Below are 22,177 nucleotides of genomic sequence, written 5' to 3' on the forward strand. Positions count from 1 at the left end.
AGCTGTTAATTCCACTGACTCTCAAAGAATATCTTCCTATGGTCAGATAGACATGGTTTTTCAAAAGCTGGGAATGGGCTTTTGGCCTCTTGTGTGGGTAGTTAAGAACAAATTCTGGCTGTTAATAAGATACCAGCAAAACAAACTACGATAAATCATTAAATAGTTTTTTCCTAAATAATCAATTTAAAACTTAACCCAATGATAATTATAAGTCAAATGCTTACAGGCATTTTGAGCACAAATGTTAAGTATATTTCATACTATAATTCAGACATAGGAACTGGATATAAATATCTTTGAAAAAGGAATCTTCTACTCAATAGACTATAAAAAGGAACTAGCTGGACTAATTCTACATTTTTTAAAAACAAGAAAACCTTCCCAAAACAAGAAGTGTATCATTGACTTGTTCAAGCCCAACATGCCAGAGAACAATCAAAAATTTTAAACCTGTCTTGTAAATCAAGTTCAGTAAATGACACTACCTTCTCCTCCCGTCACACTATGAAGCCACTACTCTTCCAAGATGTATCAGAAAACTGGCACCACCAAGGTTGTTCGTCAGCTATGAGTTAACTAACTAACCTAGATGTATCAGAAAACTGGCACCACCAAGGTTGTTCGTCAGCTATGAGTTAACTAACTAACCTAGATGCATCAGTGCATTTTGTGTTTTTTTTTTTAATGAAAACATAGCATATGAGGTTGAAGATTCGATCCAAAGGACTAAAAAACAAATCCACAGAAGGTCAGAGAAAGAGTGACCACAAGAAAAGACTGGACCTCACAGGAATGTAATTTGGAATAGCTGTTGAAGCAGGAACAAGAGCTGCAGTGATGTCCTTAAACATGAGGCTTCTGTGACATTCATTATCTGCAGACCTTCACTGAAAGCTCCCTCTACAAGCCTGAAAGTTTTAATCAGATGCAAACATGAAAAGGGGAGAGGGGAGAACTTTTAAAAGTAACTAGCCACTTGGACCTGTGATGAAAAGAGAAATTTCAGTGTGTATACTTATACCTTCAAGAGCTGAAACACCTTTGTCTATTCATTGTAGTCAACTTGAACTTGGGAAGTCACATGAGCGTTATGAGATTCATATTTTATTTACAAGTAAGTGAAAAATGTCCACTGCAAACTCTAATTTGAGACGAGAAGAGCAAATAGAAGTAGTTGCTGGCTTCACAGTGATGAATGAAAGGAGTCCATGCCTCTGTATTTTTTTAAATGATGATCTTGTTATTAAAAAGGAAAAAGCAAAAAGGTCAGTTGATATCTTCATGTTGCATATGTGAAGGAATTAAAAAATAAAAAGGACTTTTCTGAACCCTATAGTCTTTAGTCAAATGTGTAAGGTGACCAAGATGCTTCTTTAATTCTGTGAAAGTGCAGTGGTCTCTGAGTAGAAAACTTAATACTCATCTAGAGTATCTGCTCGCGGAATGGAGAGCCCTCGATCCTTCAGTGCCTGAACTTTCAGCTTCTCTGCTTCCAGCTTGGTCTGTTGTTCTACCCTTTGCTCTTCAAGAATTTCTTCAATGGACACTTGTTGGAGGGGTGTGTCACTCTCCTTTTCCAAGTCCTATAAAACAAGCAGGTTTCAAATACTTTCACCTTATTACCAAAAATGGAAAGTATTACAGATCTAAAGGCAAATGGAGTCCTTTATTAGACTTGAGTTATTTTTTGTAAATGACAGAGTTGAAATCTCCTCCTCCTAAGAACAGATAAGTTTTTCAAAGAAATGCTTGGCAAGATTATTACAAAATACATATCTCTAAGAAGTGTGATAATGGGTCAGTACCAGTGTATAGAACAAAGCTTTAGATTATTGAAAGTTCTCTATTAGTCAAGGACTTTTTTTTTTTTTTTTTTAAGATTTATGTAATTAGTTATACATAAAAGAACTGGAGTGTAGGCCAGGGGTGGGGGATGAGAGGATTCACCCGAGACAGGGTGGGGAGTGGAACAGATCCAGATGGATCTACTGAAATACGCTGCTCAGGGGAGCAGCAGGTGAGACAGGAGTAGTCTCCTATCCCATGTACAGGTTAGCTCCCTGGCTGGGGATCTAACTTATGCCTGCCACAGTGCAGTGTATATAGCATGAGAGCACTGAGACTTAACCCCTAGGCCACCAGGGAGGGAGGCGCCCAAAGTCTAACTTTAAGAACTTTTGTTGGGGTGTTTATAAATAGCTCTCTCAAAAACCCAGAGAATTCGAGAGAAGTTATTACTAAGGACAACATGGCCTTAGATAAATTTTGTATTTTTACATTACCAAATCATTAAAATCTGGGGGCTGATGCTCAATAAGGCAGAGAACAGTGAACTAAAAGTAGCACTACCTGTCCCCACTATGCAGGCAATAAACTGTACCTTTGTTGTATTAACTTTGAATTATTATTTCCTCCCCCCATCCCATGGCAACCGGTCCTTTAGAGAAAAACCTCAGCATACCTGTTAGTTTACTAAGTAGTCTTAGCATATTTCCTATTTTAATTGAACAAACATTTCAAACTATTTCTCCCTTATAAAAACACAAGCTTATTGTATTGAAAGTCAGAAAATAAGCAAAAACATTTTATCCATAGTTCCAGTATGAAGGGATAGTTTGGCGAATTTCCTTTTACTCTATGTAAATAGTGACTTAAAAAAAACAACTACCACGACACAAATACAATTTTTCAGTGCTGTGCTTTAACCCACTGTGCCACCAGGGAGGGCCACAAATATAATTTTTACTTAACATCACAAGCTTATTTTTATTTTGAGCCACCTCGATAAAATGAACATACAGGCATTCTTTGGTTTTATGAAATGGAAAATCTATATACACAGGGTATTTTTGGTTCTTCTTTTAAAATTTTTAATTTATTTTTGCATAGAACTGGTGTATAGGCCAGAGGTGCGAGGAGGGGCTAGTGAGAAGATTCATCAGAGACAGAGTAGGGAGCAAAACAGGCAGATTTACTAAAATAAACTGCAAAGGGGAGCAACGGGTGAGACAGATGTCTGCTATGCCATGTGTGGGTTAGCTCCTTTTCTGGAGATCTTTTCAGGCCCTTGTGATGACAGCTAAGACTTAACTTTTAGGCCACCAGGGAGGCTCTTGGCTCTTATTTTTGTCATTCTCAATTATAAAATTCTGGGGAGGTAACAGCACATACACAACATCTCTGTATGTGCCAGCCTACCCATGGATGCTAATCTCCTATCAGAGGAAGGGTTCTCAACAGAGAGATTAGAATGGAAGCCACACAGATTACATAAGCAAGCCCTATTCTGGGTCAAAAAGTTATTTACTGCCCCCAGAAAATGACATAATATCAAGTACAACCTGCACTCACGGGTAGCTGCTAACGGGAAGTAATGTTCTATTGCTTAGTGTGTGGTCTTCTGGACTTTTCAGTTTGTTTTTGAGTTATTCATGTGGTCATAATGATTCTGCTTCTCAACAATCAGATTACCTAAGGCTGTGTGCATCATTATCCTTGAGGCAGAATCCAGGGACTTCTTAGGCAATGGGTTGTTTATAGACTCTAGTTTCTGGATGTTAGTTTCTCCAGGGTTGGTACATAATTTGCTTGAAATGACTGCTGATTCATATAACTATATAAGCAACCCAGAACCGTATCTTTGGTGATTATTATTGCATATATTCTGCAGCATCAAATCAAAACATAGCTACCAAAAAAGAGTAATTTTCTCCACAAAAGGACTCCCAGAAAGTACGTCTGTGGCATATGCTAGTACAGAATGTATGCAGAGTATATGTAAATATTTTTAACTTACATCTTTTCCCATTAGCAAAGTAGTATGCTTCCTTTTCCAAAAGAAATTCAGAAAAGGGAAAAATACCCAAAATTATACTGTCCAGAGATGGGCTAGCCCTTCTGCAGACTAGCACCCCCACTCAACCACATCTTCACATAATACAAGGAAATGACAGTGCTGCTGCTTAAACATGCAAGAAATGCTACATTAAACCAAACGTATCAACTGCAACAGTACTTTAAAAATAAGGAAAAGGTCTTTCAGACATTTCATAGCAGCACTTGGGCTATATTGACAGTCTTAGTCATTTCAGTTGTTTCCTATCTGAAGATTGATTGAGCAAGCTCCTAGCAGAATTATCTCCTTACTTAATTTAATGTTAAAATAGCCATGAACCTAATCACATCACACAGACTGCTTCTGTAAACCTGATTTGAGATGTGGCAAGGATGGGCTATACTATGGTGGTGGGGTTGGGTGATGTGGCTAGATATCAGGCAACTTTATTGAAAATTTTTAAAACAAAACAAAAAAATAAGCAAACATCCAAGTTTTTTATTTTGATTTTTCTTGGCAACACCAGTAATCAGAAGTAGCAGGATTAAGTCAAAGGTTTAAAATAAGGTAAAACATGAAATCAAATTTCATCTTCTTTTAAAAATGTTTGGGTATTTAGTAGTTTTATATGTGTGTGTGTTCTTTTAAAAGGTTTATTTATTTATGCATACAGAAGTGGGGCACAGGCCAGAGATGCAGGGGTGGTGAGAGGATTCACCAGAGACAGATGGGAGAGCAGAACAGGCAGACTGACAAAGGGGAGCAGTGGGAGAGACAGGAAAGGTCTGCTGTGATATGTGGATCACCTCTGGGGCAGGGATCAAACTCGCACTGACGCGGCTGCAGCTAGCTTGCAGTGCTGTGTCCCAACCAGCAGTGCCACCAGGGAGGGCCATGTTTTCGATGTGTATAATTGCATGCAGATGTGTATATTTGTGTTTGTATGTCGGTACACACATACCCTAGAGTAAAATGCTTCAGAAGATTAAATTTTTACCTGCCAGCTGGTCTTATTGGCACAGACAAATAAGGATTTCCTCTTTGGCTGTCAACTAAGGATTCAATTAAAGCAACCTCTATTCTCAGGACAATTAATTGAAAGGCCATTCCTTCCCCTTCCCCACTTTAAAAACCTGTATAGCATGTATAGGCAAGATATCTTCCTGTAAACAATTTATGTTATGAAAGACTACTTGTAAGCAATTGTTCAAATGACTGCAGAATATTCCAATGTATATAAATCATACTTTGTTGAATTATCCTCTCATTAGGCATCAAGACTTTTCATTTTCTGCTAATAGAGACAATGGAATTAAGTATATTAATGAGCACATTTGTGTAGGACAGTGTTATAACCAGTAACATCAGTGATAGGTTGCTGCTAATAGGATTAAAATCTTTACAATGCCCAAAGGTACTGAAACAAAGTTATTCTCTATAATTTTCTTACAACGATCTCAGTAGATAATTTACAACCTAAGCTAATTTGGTAATTTCCTGTGAAAAGTTCAGTAAATGTGGAAAATATTATCTTACTTAAGATCACAAGAAAAGAAACCTAACTAGCATGATTATCAAGACCCAGAGCAGCTTAATAGTTTTCACTTACTATTTCTCCTAGTAGGACCACATTTTCTCCTCTGACCACAAAAATCCCTCGAGGAATATCACCGTATTTTTTGCCCACATGAATACGCTCCACAGTCTGATGTAGGACTAAGTTAGCTATAAGTGTACAGGGAAGAAACAAACACATTTAGTTCAAATTATTGGATATAGATCCAAAACGCAATAATTTATTTTGAGTAGAAAAGATCTAGCTAAAGGTGAATTCCAAACTTTCTAGTTCTGGGAAAAGATCAAGTGTCAAACAATCTTCTGTTTCATTAGACACACCATTTAGGGGATTTTTAAACAATTACAAACTGAGAGACTATTTGGGATTAAGAGGCATTAATGATGGTAGAAATACGGTAAAAATATGAAATTCCTGTATTAACTGCTAGTATTAATACAGCTATCAGGAAAAAAAAAAGAACAGGGCATTTGGAAGACTCTAGAGCTCAACAACAACTGCAAAGAGTAATTAAAACTTTGCTTTTTTAAAAAAGATTTATTATTTATTCATACAAGAACTAGGGTGTAGATCAGATGGGTGGGGGAGTGAAGGGAGTAAGAGTATCCACTAGAGAAAAATGGGGAGCAGAACAGGCAGACTGACTGAAATATACTGCTGAGGGGAGCAGTGGGTGAGACAGGAGATATCTGCTGTGCCATGTAGGTTAGCTTCCTGACAGGGGGATCAAACTCATTTTGCAGTGGCTGGTGATAGCTTGACAATGCTGAGACTTTAACCCCTGCGCCACCAGGGAGGCCTTGGGTTTTGTTTTTGTTGAGAAGGAAAAGTTTTTCCTATGTTGTGTGAGTATGTGCATGTGATGATTTATCAAAGATTTAACTTTGTTTTAGTACTTTGGATTCATTTAGTCCAATGCAGGTATCCAGGGACTACAATATAGCAAAGACCTGTGTTTCCATTGTCAGATAACCTATCTGGTAATGTAAGAATACAGTCAGTATTTAACTACTTTCCCTTTAAAGGATTCTGATGAATTTGACTTGGTTTAGAACCATAGGCCATTAAGATCAATTTTCTTCTTTCAATTGGTACCATTGACCCTATTTGAAGAAAAGCAGTTATTTATGCTCTCCTCCTTCTGTAATTTTTACAAGTGTGTCATTTATGTTGTCTTTCCTAACGTCCAAATCCACTGACCTGATGTCCAACAAATGCTGATGTGAACTGTGAAGTTCCCTGAAATAGTAGAAAAATGCAGTGTACAAAACAAAGAGTGGGACTCTTGAGTTCAACAGTCCTAAGCTTATAATCTTGAGCTTCAAAAAATGTCTCCTACCTAATTTGCACTGCAAGGAAGGTTTTACCTTCAAGTGCAAGAACTGCTTTGGAGAATAGTCGAATGTAAGTGTATGTGAAAATAAGCAGGTTTTTCAGTGAAATAAGTTTATTTCTACTGTCTGGCTCCCTCTAATGGGGAAAATAAAAAAATAGCCTAAAACATTTTAGTGAAAACCAGTTTTAGAAATATGAGCTTGTAAATACAAGTTTTTGAGCCAACTAACCTTAATTTCTACCAGAAGACAATGATGCTAATGATTCAAATCAGTGTTCCTTTATGCCAGACAACAGCACAAAAATTACAAATAAGTTTCAAAATTTAATAACACAGAAGTACTGAGGGCAACTCTTATTATCTAAAATATATGAGAAGTTTGTAAGTAGTACATACCAAATTGATCAATGCTTCTTAAAAAGCCTATTAGTGTCCTTCCATCCCGAAGCAGGACCAAGTGCTTTTCTGGGGAGAGGAAATAAAATCTTAAAAAAAAAAATAAGAACTGTTGGCTTCAGTGAGTTTATACAATATAAACAAAGCTAAGGGTAGTTTAAGACTCAGTATCACTTTCTCTTCCAATGCATTAAAGAGTAAATGTTTTTTTTGCCTTTTTGTTTTCTTCTATCAGTTCATTTATTGATGGGTTAATTACCAGTTTTAAAGGCGGCATGGGAGAAAGATAGGAAGGCAGGCTTCCATGGCTACCAGCTGAAAAAGTCTCAAATATCCTGAAACTGAACTTTTTTTCCCCCCTCAACTTTGGGATTTTAAAAAAGTATTTGTTTATACAGATGTATATTTACATTGTTGTTCATTTTCGAACAATATTTACTCCTCCCACCTCCCTGGTGTAGGACCCATAGAATTTTTTTTTTTCCTTTTTAATAGAAAATCAGTGTTGAAAAGAATCAGTAATACAGCAGAATGGGAAAAGGAATGGCTGGCCTAATTGATATTAACTCTAGAATTATATTCTAAAATTGTATTACATGGAAGATCTTACAGTTAACACTGTTTGAAGTCAATAGGTTTTAGATAAAAACAGTGGCTTAGACATTTGAACTGGGAATGCTGATAGCAAGAGCAAAGATTCAATGATTTTTAGTGAGAGTTACATGCTTTTCTGGTGTATAGATATACAATGTGGGGAGTAAGATACAAAGTATCAACAACCTTATAAACTTGCATTTACTGTGGAGAAAGACAAACAAACAAAAAATACCTATAGCACATGGATAGTACAGAAGATAGCAGGATATATGAAAAGAGAGAGGAAGTAGCTACAGGAGAGAGGGTGCTAGGGTAAACCTCCCTGAAGAGGTGTCTCTAAGCCGACACCAAAGAGAATCAGCCAGTCATTAGAAAAGCCATCATATTCATTCATTCATTTAAGGTCATGTATTAAGTACTTTCCAGATGCAGAAGAGGCAGTTTTCCAGATGCAGAAGAATGAGGCAGTGTTTCTTCCCAAAGGGAAGTTTTCCTTGGGCTATAATTGTCACAAGAAAACAGTTTCAAGGGCTGGCCCCTTGAAAGATAATTTTTGGCCATGACAAGAGAGAGGAGAGAAATCTGTCATTTGAGGAGGAGGGAAAAAAAAAGGGGGGGGGGTATGTATTCATGTATTTATGTAAAAGTCAAGGGTATAAAGAGAAATAACAGGAGATGAAGTCAGAAAAGTACTTGCAATTTGAGTATGGATTTATTTTACTTCACAGTAAACTGAAGATTAAATTGGCAGAACAGAGAGCAGTCATGAAACTATTCTGGGAGTTGGAGACAGGGAAAAAGCTGAACCAAGTAGAGATGGGAAAAGAGAAAAATGACAGGACTAAGACTGTGCTATTGTAAGTGATAGAATTGGTCAACTGAGTTTGTATTTCTGGGTATGTGTGAGAGAGCACGTGCTAAAAGATGAGTTAAAGTTGTAAGAATCTGAGTCATTTCCCGAAAGTTGGGAATAAAAGAAACAAGCTCAGCTGAAAAGTTATTAGCTGTCTGTAATTCTGAAGTGCTACCAGGAAATCTCTGTGGAAATGTCAATAGGCAGAATTGGAAATGTCAGTGAGGTCAGAATTAAAGAGGAATTTTGGATTAAGTCCACACGGATGATATAATTATTAAAGCCCAGGACTTCTCCCAGAGATTTAAAAAAAAGCAGCATGTTGAAGATGGCACTCGAGACTATTGCAGGCTAACAGAGATGGAGAGGCAAGAAAATCATCATCCAGTGTCAAAGGATTAAGAATCCAGTGGCAACAGTATCACAATGCTTCCAGGGGAGAGAAGAACTCTAAGGAGTGTATTAGCCCAAGGCCTTTTCAATTTAGCGTCACTTGGACACTGTAACAAAAATCAGATTACAGGTGTAATAGATATGACCTATTACAGATGGTCAAGAAATAGAATCAAAATGGAGATAATTCAACAGGTGTGGTAGTAAAGACAGAAAAAAAGGGGCTGGGAATTTGATGAGGAAACATTGGGAAAAAATGTGAGATGGACTGACAAGAACACCATGTTGGAAATTAAGGGGGTGAGAAGCTAGTAGAGGAAAAAAATATTGATGGAAGGTTCCAGAAGCAATGGAAAGAAAAAGTAATGAAAGATACAAACAGAAAAGAGTACTTCCTATTCAAGTGAAAATAATGAAAGAATGATTACGGGGAAAAAGGAGTAAAATGGGTGAATGTGGCAGTGAAGGGTGCTGCTATGAAATGGCTTCAAACTTCAGTAAAGGAAACGTGCTGGAATATATAAAGAAGTCATGAGAACAAAAATTATTTTTAATAAAATGTTAGTACCATGTGTTAAAGAGGTCTTACAATTCAGATATATAACAAGAGGTGGAGTAAAGGGCATCCTCAATCAAAATCAAAGATTTCAGTACACAGTGGTTGCACATATATGAATTTGGCCCAGTTTGCACTAAATTTCCCTTAAACGGCAAAATAAAAGTTTGGGTCAAAAAAAGACCTCTTGACAACTTTAAAAATTATTCAATCCATAGACTAAATTTGCATATATAACCTAGAGGTACATTGTTAGTAACCGTGTGTAACTCATTTTGCAGCAATTAAAAGTTAATGAGACAGATCAGATTTAAAAAGTGTTCCTTGAGGAATAGTTAATCGAATTTTAAAAAGGGGAAAACAAGACAATTTTAAGTGGCTACTCTAATTCTTCGTCTGAAAGTGCTAAAGACTCGATCAGTGTGAACGAAGACTGCAAACGGCCATATTTGCCAATTAAGTTCAACTCCTTTAGTCTAAATACTTTCGTTTATTAAGTCCTTTAAGTTTTTCTCACTCAGCCACCAATAACAGTCTGGTACTTTGAAGCGCTGCGAGTTAAAAGTGGACTAAAGAGAAGTAAACTGGGCAACTTTCGTGTTTGGGTCTCAAAGGCCCATTCCTCGGAAGCAGGAACAAATTCTACAGTCTATGGTTCACCAGCCAGGGGACTGGCAGAGGCAGCGCGGGGCAGGATAGAGGTTGTGGACTAGGAAGTGGGGAAACAGCGGGTCCCGTGGCTTATCCATTCTATGGAGGATGTCAATTGCCAAATATTCTGAACTGAGCTAAAAACACACCGCCCGCCGGGCTTCAGACTTATTCAACGAGCTCTCTCCAAGAGACACCCACCCGGGAGAAAGGGTCTCACTCGGGACTCCGCCCGGAGGAGAGCTACTACTCACTGTCGATGTCCTCGATGAGGCTGGCGGTACCAGGCATATAGTTCATTTTGAGCTAAGATAAGGCTGCGAAGTATAGTGCCAGTGCGCCCAACACTCCCTTCTTCCTACCGCAGTCGCCGCCTTGGCGGGACCGCGACGGGAACCCAGACCCGAACCAGCAAGTCTGCCCCGGCTTTCAGCCCAAAGCCGGGGCAAGCCGGAAACGCCTCCATATTAGCCCCACCCACTTCCGGCATCCTGTGCCCATCCCCAGGAAGAGGCGGGGCCGTCGTGCCGTCCCGGGATACCCTTTCCTCGATCCCTGATAAAGTAATCTAGACTGGCTAGGTGGTGGAGAAATATATTCACCTCTAAGAAACACGATGCTACCTCTCGTCTTCCGGTTTCCTAAACCCCAGAGTCACGGACTTCCGTCACTCCTTCCAGAGCTCGACAGCATTAGAGGCGGGACCGGGCTTGGGATTGGCTGTTGTTGGCCGACCCCCTTCACTGTAGTCCATTCGCTTTCTCCGGCAGGCGCCTGCGCAATGGGCTGGCCTTGGGGGGCGGGAAGCGCTTAGGGGCAGTGGAGCCCATGTCGGCCTTGAGGCGCTCGGGCTACGGCCCCAGTGACGGTCCCTCTTATGGCCGCTATTATGGGCCTGGGGGTGGAGATGTGCCGGTGCACCCACTTCCGCCCTTATATTCGACTCGCCCAGAACCTTCCCAGCCTCCCATTTCCTGGCGGGTGCGCGGGGGCGGCCCGGCTGAGACCACCTGGCCAGGGGAAGGCGGAGGCGGCGATGGTTACTATACCTCTGGAGGCGCTTGGTCGGAACCGGGCCGAGCTGGAGGAAGCCACCAGGTAAGCTTTTCGCCTTCAGACTCCAGGGATCCGACCCCTCCGTGTCGGATTGGGGGCGGAGGCGGGAGGGCCCTTGGCATTGATAAACCTACAGAGTTCGTGATGAGTCGGGTTTCATACTGTATTTGTTTTCCTTATTGGGTCTTGACAGTCAAATACCGGGATCGTGTGTTGGGGGTGGGGTATATACTTGTGTTCTCTTTGCTCCTCCTTTTCTGCTTCGACCATAATAAATATGTTCATTACCATTTTAAAAAAATCGTACACTGACTTGCCAAGCTTAGTGGCAGGTTGCGGAATCTCCCGGGGATGATGTTAGGCAGGAGTGACCCGGCTCTGCCTCCGAGCTTTTACCAATTTATCCTGCGTGGCTCGTCAGGCGGACTCTCCCGGAGAAGGGAGGTGGCTACAACCCCGCTGTCACTCAGCAACCCCTCCCGCGGGGAAGAAACGTGAAGGAGGAGGAGGAGGGATATGGGGTTTTAGCCTTTTGCCCCTTAATATTTTGCCTGGCATGGAATCTTGGAGAATCAGTATTGGGAAGCATCTTCACGTGGATTGTTTTATTTAATCTTCACGAGGACTGCAACGGGAATGTTATTACATCGTCCAGGTTTTAACGATTAATACCGTTGGAGAGGTTACTTCACTTGTTCACTATACTAGGACTTAAAATACATTTTTTATTCTTGTTGCCCTGCTGGAAATACACTTCTATTTTGTTAGTCCGGTATTTTTAGTCGAGAATTATTCTTAAGTGTGGGGGCACACATCCCTTTTGGTTCAGGAATGATACCATCCTCATTGGTTGAAAATATAGTAGTGACATTCTCATACATTGTTGGTAGGAGTGTAAAATGGTTCACTGTTTTGGAAAAGAGTTTGGCAGTTCCTTCAAATGTTAAGTATAGAGTTAGTACTATTACTCAGCAAGTCTACTTCTAGGTAGATACCCAAAAGATCTGAAAACATGTCATAATAAAAAATTGTAGATGTTTGGCTACTTCGAATAGCCAAAAAGTGGAAATACCCAAATGCCTATCACCCGATAAATGAATAAAACAGAATGTATTCATACAATGAAATTTTTTAGCCATGGAAGGAAATGTACTGATATATTCTACAACGTGGATGAACATTGAAAACATCATGCCTTATGAAAGAAAGAAGCCAGTCACAAAGATCACATATTCATTTATATGAAATATCCAGAAGAGGTAAATCTGCAGAGACAGATTAGTTTGCCAGGACCTGGGGCATTGAGTACCGTGGGAGTGATATAGACAAGGGTATGGGATTTCTTTCTGGGGTGATGAAAATTTTCTGGAATTATATAATGATGATGATTGCACAGCTTTGAATATATACCAAAAACCACAGAATTGTGTACTTTGAAAGAGTAGGTATTATAATTATATCTTTAAAAAATTGAACAAACATAAGATAGTGATCTGTTAATTGTGGGGGAAAGTTCATGTTTTCTCTGTCTAATGTAGAATAAGTAAGCCGTGATACTGGTAAGCCATGATACTGTAATTCTGCGGTAGAGTGATGAAATGCTTGATCTATAAGCAGGCAAACTAGAACAAATATCAGTAGATGGGAAAGAGAAGAGAATCACTAAATTGATGGCTTTATTTAGGCTCTGTTTTCTGGATGGACTTAACAGAAATTGAGATTTTAGGGAGTTGTCAGTATAAGTATGCACTGGGGTGAGTGATAGTAATGGAATAGTTGGAGATAAAGCTAGAATGTGTAATTGGCACCTAAAAACCATTTAGAATTTTTTTAAGCATATATATAAATATATATATATATATATTTTTACACCATTCTTCATTTTTGTACAATGTACCCATTTTCATCTCAGTTGTAGTGGAATTCCCACCACCAATTCACCCTTGTACCATCACCATAATCCCTTGCGCTCTTCCTACCGGTTTTGATCACCCTCTCTCTCTCTCTCTCTCTCTCTCTCTCTCTCTCTCTCTCTCTCTCTCACACACACACACACACACACATACACACGCAGAATGTCTCTGGTTTACTTGACTCTGAAATTTATGAAATATAAGATGTAATTTCTCTCTTTTTTTAATTTTATAAGTTTATTTTACATTTTTACACTTTTTTTCCATCTCAATTGTAGTCCCTGCGGGTTTCCAATCACCAAGTCACCCTTGTCCCATCACCATAATCCTGTGCACTTCCCTCCCTACCCCCTCACCACCCCCTCTTTTTGATCTCATTCCCCACTCCACCTCCACAAAATGTCTCTGGTATATGGTTGTTCATTATTCTTGTTATTTTAAGATGGTAATTTCTTTTGCAACAATAAAAAACTAGTATAAAAGATATGCATGTTGTCATAGATGTAATGTGTTGCTTGTCATATATTTTACATTTTATATAATGAAATCTGACTAACTTAAGGGGAGGGGGGAAGGGTACAATAACCTATTATATAGCCTTGCTACCTAAAAAGTGTGCTTCATGTACCCAGACTTTCAGTGTTGGTTGGCTGCTGTAAATGCAGAGATTTTTATGTTTCTGACTCAGTGCTATTTATTTATTTATTTTCCAGAAGTTTTTTTTTTTTTTACTGCTGCAACTTAATAAGATCCACAGGTGATCCACTTGCGCACTCATGCTGAGAAGCTCTGCTCCATAGATATTGAAATGATTATTGCACTGAATCACAAGAACTTGATTCTATAGTAACATTTAAATATAGCAGGAAAATGTTGCAAAATGGAGATCACCTGGGAACCTATTAAAACTGCAGCAGTAAAAACAAAAAACAAAACATGTGAAACTTAAAAATCTCTCCCTGATCTTTTTAAAAATTTATTTATTTATGCATACAATAACTAGGATACAGGCCAGAGGTGTGGGGTGGGGGTGGAGGAGTCAGAGGATTCACCAGAGTGAGGAGAGAATAGGTAGACTGACTGAAATACCCTGTCGAGGGGATCAGGGGGCAGGTCAGGAGCCTTCAGCTGCACCATGTGGGTCCCCTCCCCTGTGGGGAATCAAATTCATGCTGCAGTGGCTGCCATAGCTTCATAGTGCTGTGCCTTAACTAGTTGCTCCAGAAAAGTTTTTTAATTTTATTTTTTTTAAATAGGTTTTTATAGGAAGATGTAGTTTAATTTTGTAGCAAAAGAACTAGTGATTGGTTGATAGAGGAACTTTAGAATATACAAAAACTTTGGCAATGGCTCATGAACTGCCTTTATTTCATTTCAGTTGGAATCCAGTTAGTCACGATTGTTACTGTGTGCCAAGCTCTGGAGAAGATATATGAGATTGATTAGAGAGGTTTGTCATTTTCTGTTTTTTTTTTTTATGTTGAACTTTAGAGTCTTTGTGACATTTAGGAATTGGTGACTGTGGACGACACACTAGATGTGGGCTTAGGTGGGAGTTTGAATGGTGATTAGAGAGTCATCAAATATCAGCATAATTGAATCCCTAAAGTGAGTAATGTGACCAGGAGATCTTTGAGCATCAAGAATAGGTGACAGAGAAGCGGAGTCCAAAAGAAAGCAGTGAAAGGTAATATTGGGAAAGACATAGGAGAATCAAGAAAGTCATGCAGTGCAAACCAAACAAGGACACAACTACTTTGCCTGTAACATATATCAGAATTGAAAAGAAGCTGTTGGATTTGACAAAAAGATATTGCTGGGCCCTCCCTGGTGGCACAGCTGGTTAAAGTGCAGCACTGCGAAGCTAGCCACAGGAATTTCAGTTTGATTCCTCCTCGATGACCCACATGGTACAGCAGACCTCTCCTGTCTCGCCTGCTTCTCCCCTCAGCAGTGTGCTTTATCGATCTGCCTGTTCTCTGGTGAATCCTCTTGTGGTCTCTGGACCTCTGGTCTATACCCCAGTTCTGTATGTATAAATAAATAAATCTTAAAAAAAAAAAAGATGTTGCTGATCTCATTGGTGCAAGTAAAATAGCATAGAAGTTATGAATGGGAGGTTAGAATGAGAAGACAAATGTAAACTGAACTTTCAGAAGTTTTTAGTAATGAGAAGTAGTCATTGACTGGGAACCAGGATTGGGGAAAATAATTTTAAGGTTATACGCGTTGAATGTGTGTGGTTTAAAAGATTTATTTATTTATACATACAGAACTGGGGTATAGGCCAGAGGTGCAGGGGCAGTAAGAGGATTCACCAGAGACAGAGTGGGGAGCAGAACAGGCCAACTGACGAAGTACACTGCTAAGGGGAGCAGTGGGTGAGACAGGGGAGGTCTGCTACGTCATGTGGATCACCTCCGGGACCAGGGATCGAACTCATACGAAAGTGGCTGTGGCCAGCTTGCAGTGCTGTATCCTAACCTGTTGTACCACCAGGGAGGGCCCTGAGTGTGTTTCTAAGTGGAGGAGAGTAACTGAGTAGATTTAGGAAAAGGATGGAACATGACTTAGGAAGAGGGGGAGAGGGTGAGTATTAAATGGTATAGAGGAGTTGAGAAACCTCTTCCAAGTTGGAGAGGGACAAAGTAAGCTTGGATTTGAAGGACAGTTACATTGATGTGATTTTTAGCTTTTGACATTTTTTTAAATATAATAGTTTATTTTTATATCATTTTGTACATTTTTTCTCCCATCTCAATTGTAATCCCCATGTGTTTCCCATCACCAAGTCACCCATGTACCATCACCACAGTCCAACGCACTTCCCTCCCCCACTTTTTTTGATCCCATTCCCCACTTACCCCCATGAAATGTCTCTGGTATATGGCTGTTTATTATTATTATTTTCTCGCCTTGTCCATTATACTCCTGCTATGAGCGAAACCATCTGTTTTTTTTTTTTGTTTGTTTTTCTTTCTGGCTTATCTCACTAAGCATGATCTTTTCCAGTTCCATCCATGTTGCTGCAAAAGACATGTTTCTTTTTTTATGCTGAGTAATATTCCATTGTTCGTATGTACTCTTGGCATTCTTAATAAAGTAAAATAGGTCACTGAATGAAAGTGGGATGGGACACATTGGGAACTTGATACTGTAAGTATTTGCCACAGCTACTGGGGGAAGGGAGGAGTAGTAGAGAAGCATGGAAGAGATCCACATGCTATAGAAATAAAACTGTGTGGGCTTTCTGTGGTGGTGCAAGGGGTTAAAGTACAGCACTATGTAGCTATCTGCAGCCACTGCAGCATGAGTTCAATCCCTGGTCAGGAAGGTGACCCACATGGCATGGCAGAAATCACCTGGCCCACCTGCTGCTCTCCTCAGCAGTGTATTTTGTTCACTCTGCCTGCTTCCCACTCTGTGATGAATCCTGCTGCCCCTGCACCTCTGGCCTGTACCCCAATTCTTGTATACATATAAATAAATCTTTAAAAAGAAAAAAACTATGTGATGATGGTCAGTACAGCAGCATAAAATGCTTTGTTAGTGATTTTGGAGTATATGGCTATACAAATTTATGTGCCTTTCTAAAAATATTTTTTCTTAAGGGAGATGTATTTATGCATATAGATTAGAGGTACAGGGGTGAGGGGTGAGGAGGGGGTGGTAAGAGGATTCACCAGAGACAGAGTGGGGTGCAAAGCAGGAAGATCTACTGAAATACACTGCTGAGGGAAGCATTGGGGAGACAGGAGAGCTGTGCTCTGCCATGTGCTCTCTGTCTTGGGGATCCAGCTGGTACAGCAGTGGCTGCTGATAGTTTCATAGTGCTGAGGCACCATTTCTAAAAATTTTAATCTATTTCTTGTGAAAAATACAGATGAATTTGTAAATGGAACTTAGTACCAGTAGTACTCAGGTTCCTCTATTGTTAAATTTATTTGGGCTATTTTTGGAAGGCATGTTGGAATGCCACTTTGTAAACCTTATTCATCTGTCCACTTCTTGTGAAGTAAGTCAGTACTGAGAAAATATGAAAGAATTGACTCTAGCCTTCTGAGATTTATTTCGGTACTTCTCAAAAGAGAAGAAAGTAAATAAATGTATTACCTGCTTGCATAATTTCAGGCAAATTTTCATTGCCACAAAACTTCCTTTTATATTATTATTACCTTTGAGAATCTGTATCACCATTGAATAGTTTCAGTCAACAATTTAAAAGTTTGGAAAGAGTTAGGCATATGATGAAATCTGCAGTTTGGTTTATAGAACAAAGTTCAGTTGTGGTGATAGAGGGGCTGTGAGCAGCAGACTGCTATTATTATTGCAGCTATATTTTGATTTGTCTCATTTTGTACAAACGGGAGGGTAGGTAAGAACAAAGACTAATTTTATTGACATAATAAAGTTAATAGATTTTACTGCTTCAAGTATGTTTTTCATTTAAAAATGAAATAAAGATTTTATTTTACCCTTGAAAAAATATCTTTACATAGTAAATTTTACCTTTTTTTTTTTTAAAGATTTATTTATTTGTGCATACAGAACTGGGGTATAGGCCAGAGGCTCAGGGGCGGTGAGAAGCTTCACCAGAGACAGAGTGGGGAGCAGAACAGGCAGATCCACAAAGTACACTGCTGAGGGAAGCAGCTGGCGGGCCAGGAGAGGTCTGGCTCGCCATGTGGTCTCCTCCGGGCAGGCGGCAGGCGGGAATCGAACTCATGCGGAAGTGGCTTCAGATTCTCAGTGCTGTGCTTTAACCCGCTGCGCCACCAGGGAGGGCCAATTTTACCTTTTTAAGGCATAGTTCTGTGACTTTATTGCTTGTTTTTTAAAGATTGATTTATTTATGCACACAAGAACTGGGGTACAGGCCAGAGGTGTTGGAGGGGAGAGGACTCACCAGAGACAGAGTGGGGAGCAGAACAGGTGGATGTACTGAAACACACTGCTGAGGGGAACAGTGGGTAAATCAGGAGAGGTCTGCCACCCCATGTGGGTCAGCTCTCTGGTGGTGGATCTAACTCCTGACATGCTGCAGTGGCTGAGGATAGCTTCATGGTGCTGTTTTAACCCATTGTGTCACTGGGGAGGACCCAGTTCTGTAACTTTTAACAAATGCATATAATTATGTAACCACTGACAACAACCAACACATAGATATGTCTTGGTCTATCTTCCAGGAAAAAAAAAGACACTCTAGGATAAGGTGGAAGACTTAATTTTCTTACATCTCTAAACTCTATTAAAATTACAGAGAGGTTGTGTTTCTTACTGGGTTTTTTTTTTTTTTTTAAAGTGTCTTTATGGGCTCACTTGAATGACTTGTATGTATATACATGTATGAGTTCAGGTTTTTTTTTTTTAATGTTTTAAAAGGACAGATTTATTTGGAAATGTAGAAAGAGAAAGAGGCACCTGCCTCTCAAATGTGAGCAGAAGAGCTGCCCCCAGAGCTTTACAAAGGGAAAAGGTTTGTGATAAGAAAATGAGTTCAACATTTAAGTGTGTTTCAGTCCAGTTGCAGTCATTCTTTAATGATCATTACTGAAATGATCCCTTGAGAGTCTCTCTTCCTTGGCTTCTGAGTCCTTTTGACATGATCCAGTGTTTTTGACAGCTTTCTTGATTTCTGGTACAAGATGTGCCAGCCTTATAGAATGAATATTTGTTGCAGGCATAAATCACCATTCCTTTTAGAAACCTCATTTTTTTTTCATGATATGAGTTTTTTTTTATAACAGTATATTTTTACATCATTTTGTACATTTTTTCTATCTCAATTGTAATCCCCACGGGTTTCCCATCACCAAGTCACCCGTGTGCCATCACCATAATCCCGTGCACTTCCCTCTCCACCTCCCCCACCCCCCTTTTTTGGTCCCATTCCCCACTCCACCCCCACAAAATCTCATTTTTTTTTAAAGATTTTATTTATTTGTGCATACAGAACTGGGGTACAGGCCAGAGGTGCAGGGGCGGCGAAAGGATTCACCAGAGACAGTGGGGAGCAGGACAGGCAGATTGACAAAGTACACTGCTGAGGGGAGAAGCAGGTGAGATACCTCTGGGGTGGGGATCGAACTCTCACTGAAGTGGCCTCAGCTTGGCTTAGCTTCACAGTGCAGCTCCAACCTGCTGTACCACTAATGAGGGCCCAAGGCTAATCTTTTAAAAGAGAAAATCTGATTTAAGATTTTAAATGGGTATTGCAATTTGAAAAGAAAAAAAAAAGGAAAATGAAAGTGACGCAGAAGTTAGTAACTGCAGCAAAACATCTATTGCTCTTAGGGCTGAGAAATAAAGAGAAGAAAGTTTGGGATTATTAGAACCTAAAAACTTGGGAAGATGGACTGGTGGAGCTGGAAACCAGAAGGGGGCACTGCTTCTCTGTTGCTGGTATCTTGAAGGGGGTTGGAAAAACTGAAATAACTTGGTGACAGCTACTGACTGATTTAAAGCAAACAGGAAGGAGCTAGTTTATTATTCAGTCCACTAACCTAGGATCCTCTATTGGCAGAACCAAATAGAAGGCCAGCTGGCAAAGGAAAAATGCAGGCTTACCACCCCTGCATCACAGAGTCTATTATAGAAGTCAGTGCTTGGAGCCAAGGTGAAGTAACTTAAGTGACACAGTCACAGTTGGGTGCTAATTGTAGTAACTGCTACCATGTTTGTCTAGATTTCTTCAATGAATAGTTATAAAATAAGTATATTTAAATAGAAAGATAAATGAGTTCATAGTTAATTCAAATTCAACATTATAGACCATTTATACTTCTTTTATATTTTCATATGGGAAATCTTTGTTCCTAATAATATTAAGATAATTCTAAATCCATGACCTTACAATAATTATATAAAATAAGTTAAAAAATAATGCCATGTTCCAGTTTTTGCATGACTGTAAGAGGAACTCTGTGAACTGAGTCTCTAGTGTTAGTAAAAAAAGAAAAGAAACAACTAATTAAAGTCTCTGGTGATGGTTTCAAGGAATATAGCAGATGAAGAAGTATTTTGTCTACAAAATCTACTCAAGCTTAGAACAGTGTAAGTCTGGGATATTAGAGTAGAGATGTGTTCCATGTCTCTCCCTTTCCAGATCAGTGAGGCATAAATCCATTCCAGAATAGTGTAGCCAAGAAAATAAGACTCTTCCTCCAGCTCCCAGTCAGGGAGTTATCATTCTAGAAGGGATAGCACATCAATATTAATCATCTCGCTTCCAACAATTGTTTCTAAGTTTGGGGCTTGAGGCTTGGCGGTAGTGGTTCCCTTTCTCTGTCTAGGGCCACTTGTGTGTGGTGAAGGCACTGCTGAGAATACTGGGGCCTTTATCAAGACTTGTAAGGTCTGAAGCTACTGCAGGTTTCCTAAAGCAGAGTTCTTTCAGAGAACCTCTCCCCCTCATGATCCCCATCCAAGCTGCTGAATGTGATTCAGACATTTTATATGTTGGCAGAAACAGACTGTAAAACAGGAAGCTTCTAATTTTCCCCAGAACAACTGATTTTATTTGCAATAGTATGGAGAAGCTGAAGCCTAAGGATGCTCTCAAAAACTAGAGTTTATTGTGAAAGATAGTTGGAGGAGAATAGTAGATTCATTGGTAATATGACTACACTTAGGCTGGCTAGCTTGTTTGGAGAGATCCAAGGAAAGAGATACCTGGGAGGAGCCAATTAAGGTCAGAACAAAATCTCAAAAACTGATTTTGGGAAGTTTTCCAGTCTAAGAAGCCTGAATTTCATTGGATCAGTTGTTTGTAGAACAATTTACGGCCCAGGATCTTGTTGAAAACAATAAAAAGAAAAAGAAAAGCTGGAAATTTATGGAACTTTAATGACTAGTCATGCTCAAGGAAAGATATACATGCACATATATATGTCATGCAACTCATTAAAGAAACTGTTCACTTAACAAAAAGAAAGCAGTAAGGAAGAATAGAGGTAAAAAATAAAAAGCTGAACATGGCACAATGAAAACAAAAAAGTGAAATGGACAAGTGTAAATCCAACATTCTCAGTAATAACATTAAATGTGAATGGGTTAAACAATCCAAAAGCAGATAGACTGGATTTTAAAAAAACAGCTCTAACTACATGCTATTGTAAGATGATAGGATATATGTATTATCTGTGCCCCAGTTTGTGGCAAATAGACTCTAAAGCCTTTGTAAATTTCTTTAAAATATTTCTTAATTTATGCATAGAAAAACTGGCCTGCAGATCAGAGGTGCAGAGTTGAAAGGATTCACCAGAGACAGAGTGGGGAGAACCGGTCGATTTCTGAAATACACTGCAGAGAGGTGCAGTGGGTGAGATAGGAGAGCTCTGCTGAGCTCTCCCTGGCCAGGGATTGAATTCAGGTTTCAGCCACGGTAGCTTGAGAGTTCTGAGATTTAACCCCGAGGCCACTGGGGAGGCTCAAATCTTTATAAGTTTCTAAGTGATTAGAGCACTAAGTGATTAGGAACATCCTTTGTGATAATATTTGATCTATGACCTCCAGTTTTTGACATAGGACTCCTGAATCCCTAGGAATTTTCCAGGGTTAGGAATGTCTTTTGTTCTACTGAGGCAATCCGAGATGGTCTCTTGGATAGCTCCTGGAAAGGGCTGCTACCAGAAAGATTAAGATTTGATTAGAAGTTTAGCATTTCAGCCTCACCCCTTATTCTCCTGACAGGAGAGGAGCTAGAAATGGCATTAATAATTGATCATGTTACATGAAGAAGTGTCCATAAAAATCTCAACAGTATGAGGTTTGGGAAGTTTCCAGGTTGGTAAACACATTCACATACCAGGAGGATGACACACCCTGCCTCCACGAGGACAGAAACTTTTGCACTTGGGACCCTCCTGGACCTTGACCTAGGTATCTCTTAACCTGGCTCCGTTCATCTCTATCCTTACTCATAGCATTAATAAACTGGTAAATGTAAGTGTCCCTGGTTTCTGTGAGCTGTTTGAGCAAATAATCAAATCTGACATGGAGGAGGTAAAGGGA

At 39.5% G+C, this 22,177-nt stretch overlaps 2 protein-coding genes across 3 annotated transcripts in view; one reads left to right on the forward strand and one right to left on the reverse strand.

The window, feature by feature from the left end:
* Positions 1–1,085: 1,085 nt before the first annotated feature.
* Positions 1,086–10,652, reverse strand: LSM1 (LSM1, U6 small nuclear RNA associated). The gene is made up of 4 exons (XM_004682244.2): positions 10,451–10,652; positions 7,147–7,215; positions 5,448–5,563; positions 1,086–1,586 (listed from the first exon to the last, which is right to left on the reverse strand). The coding sequence occupies exons 1-4, from the start codon at positions 10,494–10,496 to the stop codon at positions 1,416–1,418; spliced, it is 402 nt and encodes a 133-aa protein (XP_004682301.1). The 5' UTR covers positions 10,497–10,652; the 3' UTR covers positions 1,086–1,415.
* A 133-nt stretch (positions 10,653–10,785) lies between these two features.
* The window catches only part of BAG4 (BCL2-associated athanogene 4), a 35,982-nt gene continuing 24,590 nt past the window's right edge, over positions 10,786–22,177 (forward strand). For both annotated transcript variants that reach the window (XM_004682245.2, XM_004682246.2), the window contains exon 1: positions 10,786–11,294. In XM_004682245.2, coding sequence (XP_004682302.1) covers positions 11,025–11,294 — 270 coding nt within the window. In that variant the 5' untranslated portion in view covers positions 10,786–11,024. The remainder of the gene's footprint in view (positions 11,295–22,177) is intronic.

Source organism: Condylura cristata, unplaced genomic scaffold (genome assembly GCF_000260355.1).
Source record: "Condylura cristata isolate star-nosed mole 26May11 unplaced genomic scaffold, ConCri1.0 scaffold00014, whole genome shotgun sequence".
NCBI lineage: Eukaryota > Metazoa > Chordata > Mammalia > Eulipotyphla > Talpidae > Condylura > Condylura cristata.

Excerpts from the sequence above, each read along its gene's own strand:
- LSM1 (XM_004682244.2), bottom strand. The coding sequence starts at position 10,496 with ATGAACTATATGCCTGGTACCGCCAGCCTCATCGAGGACATCGACA. Across the intron at positions 7,216-10,450 it reads CCTCATCGAGGACATCGACA|AAAAGCACTTGGTCCTGCTT; the intron begins GTGAGTAGTAGC and ends TCCTCTCCCCAG. Across the intron at positions 1,587-5,447 it reads TGGTCCTACTAGGAGAAATA|GACTTGGAAAAGGAGAGTGA; the intron begins GTAAGTGAAAAC and ends CTTGTTTTATAG.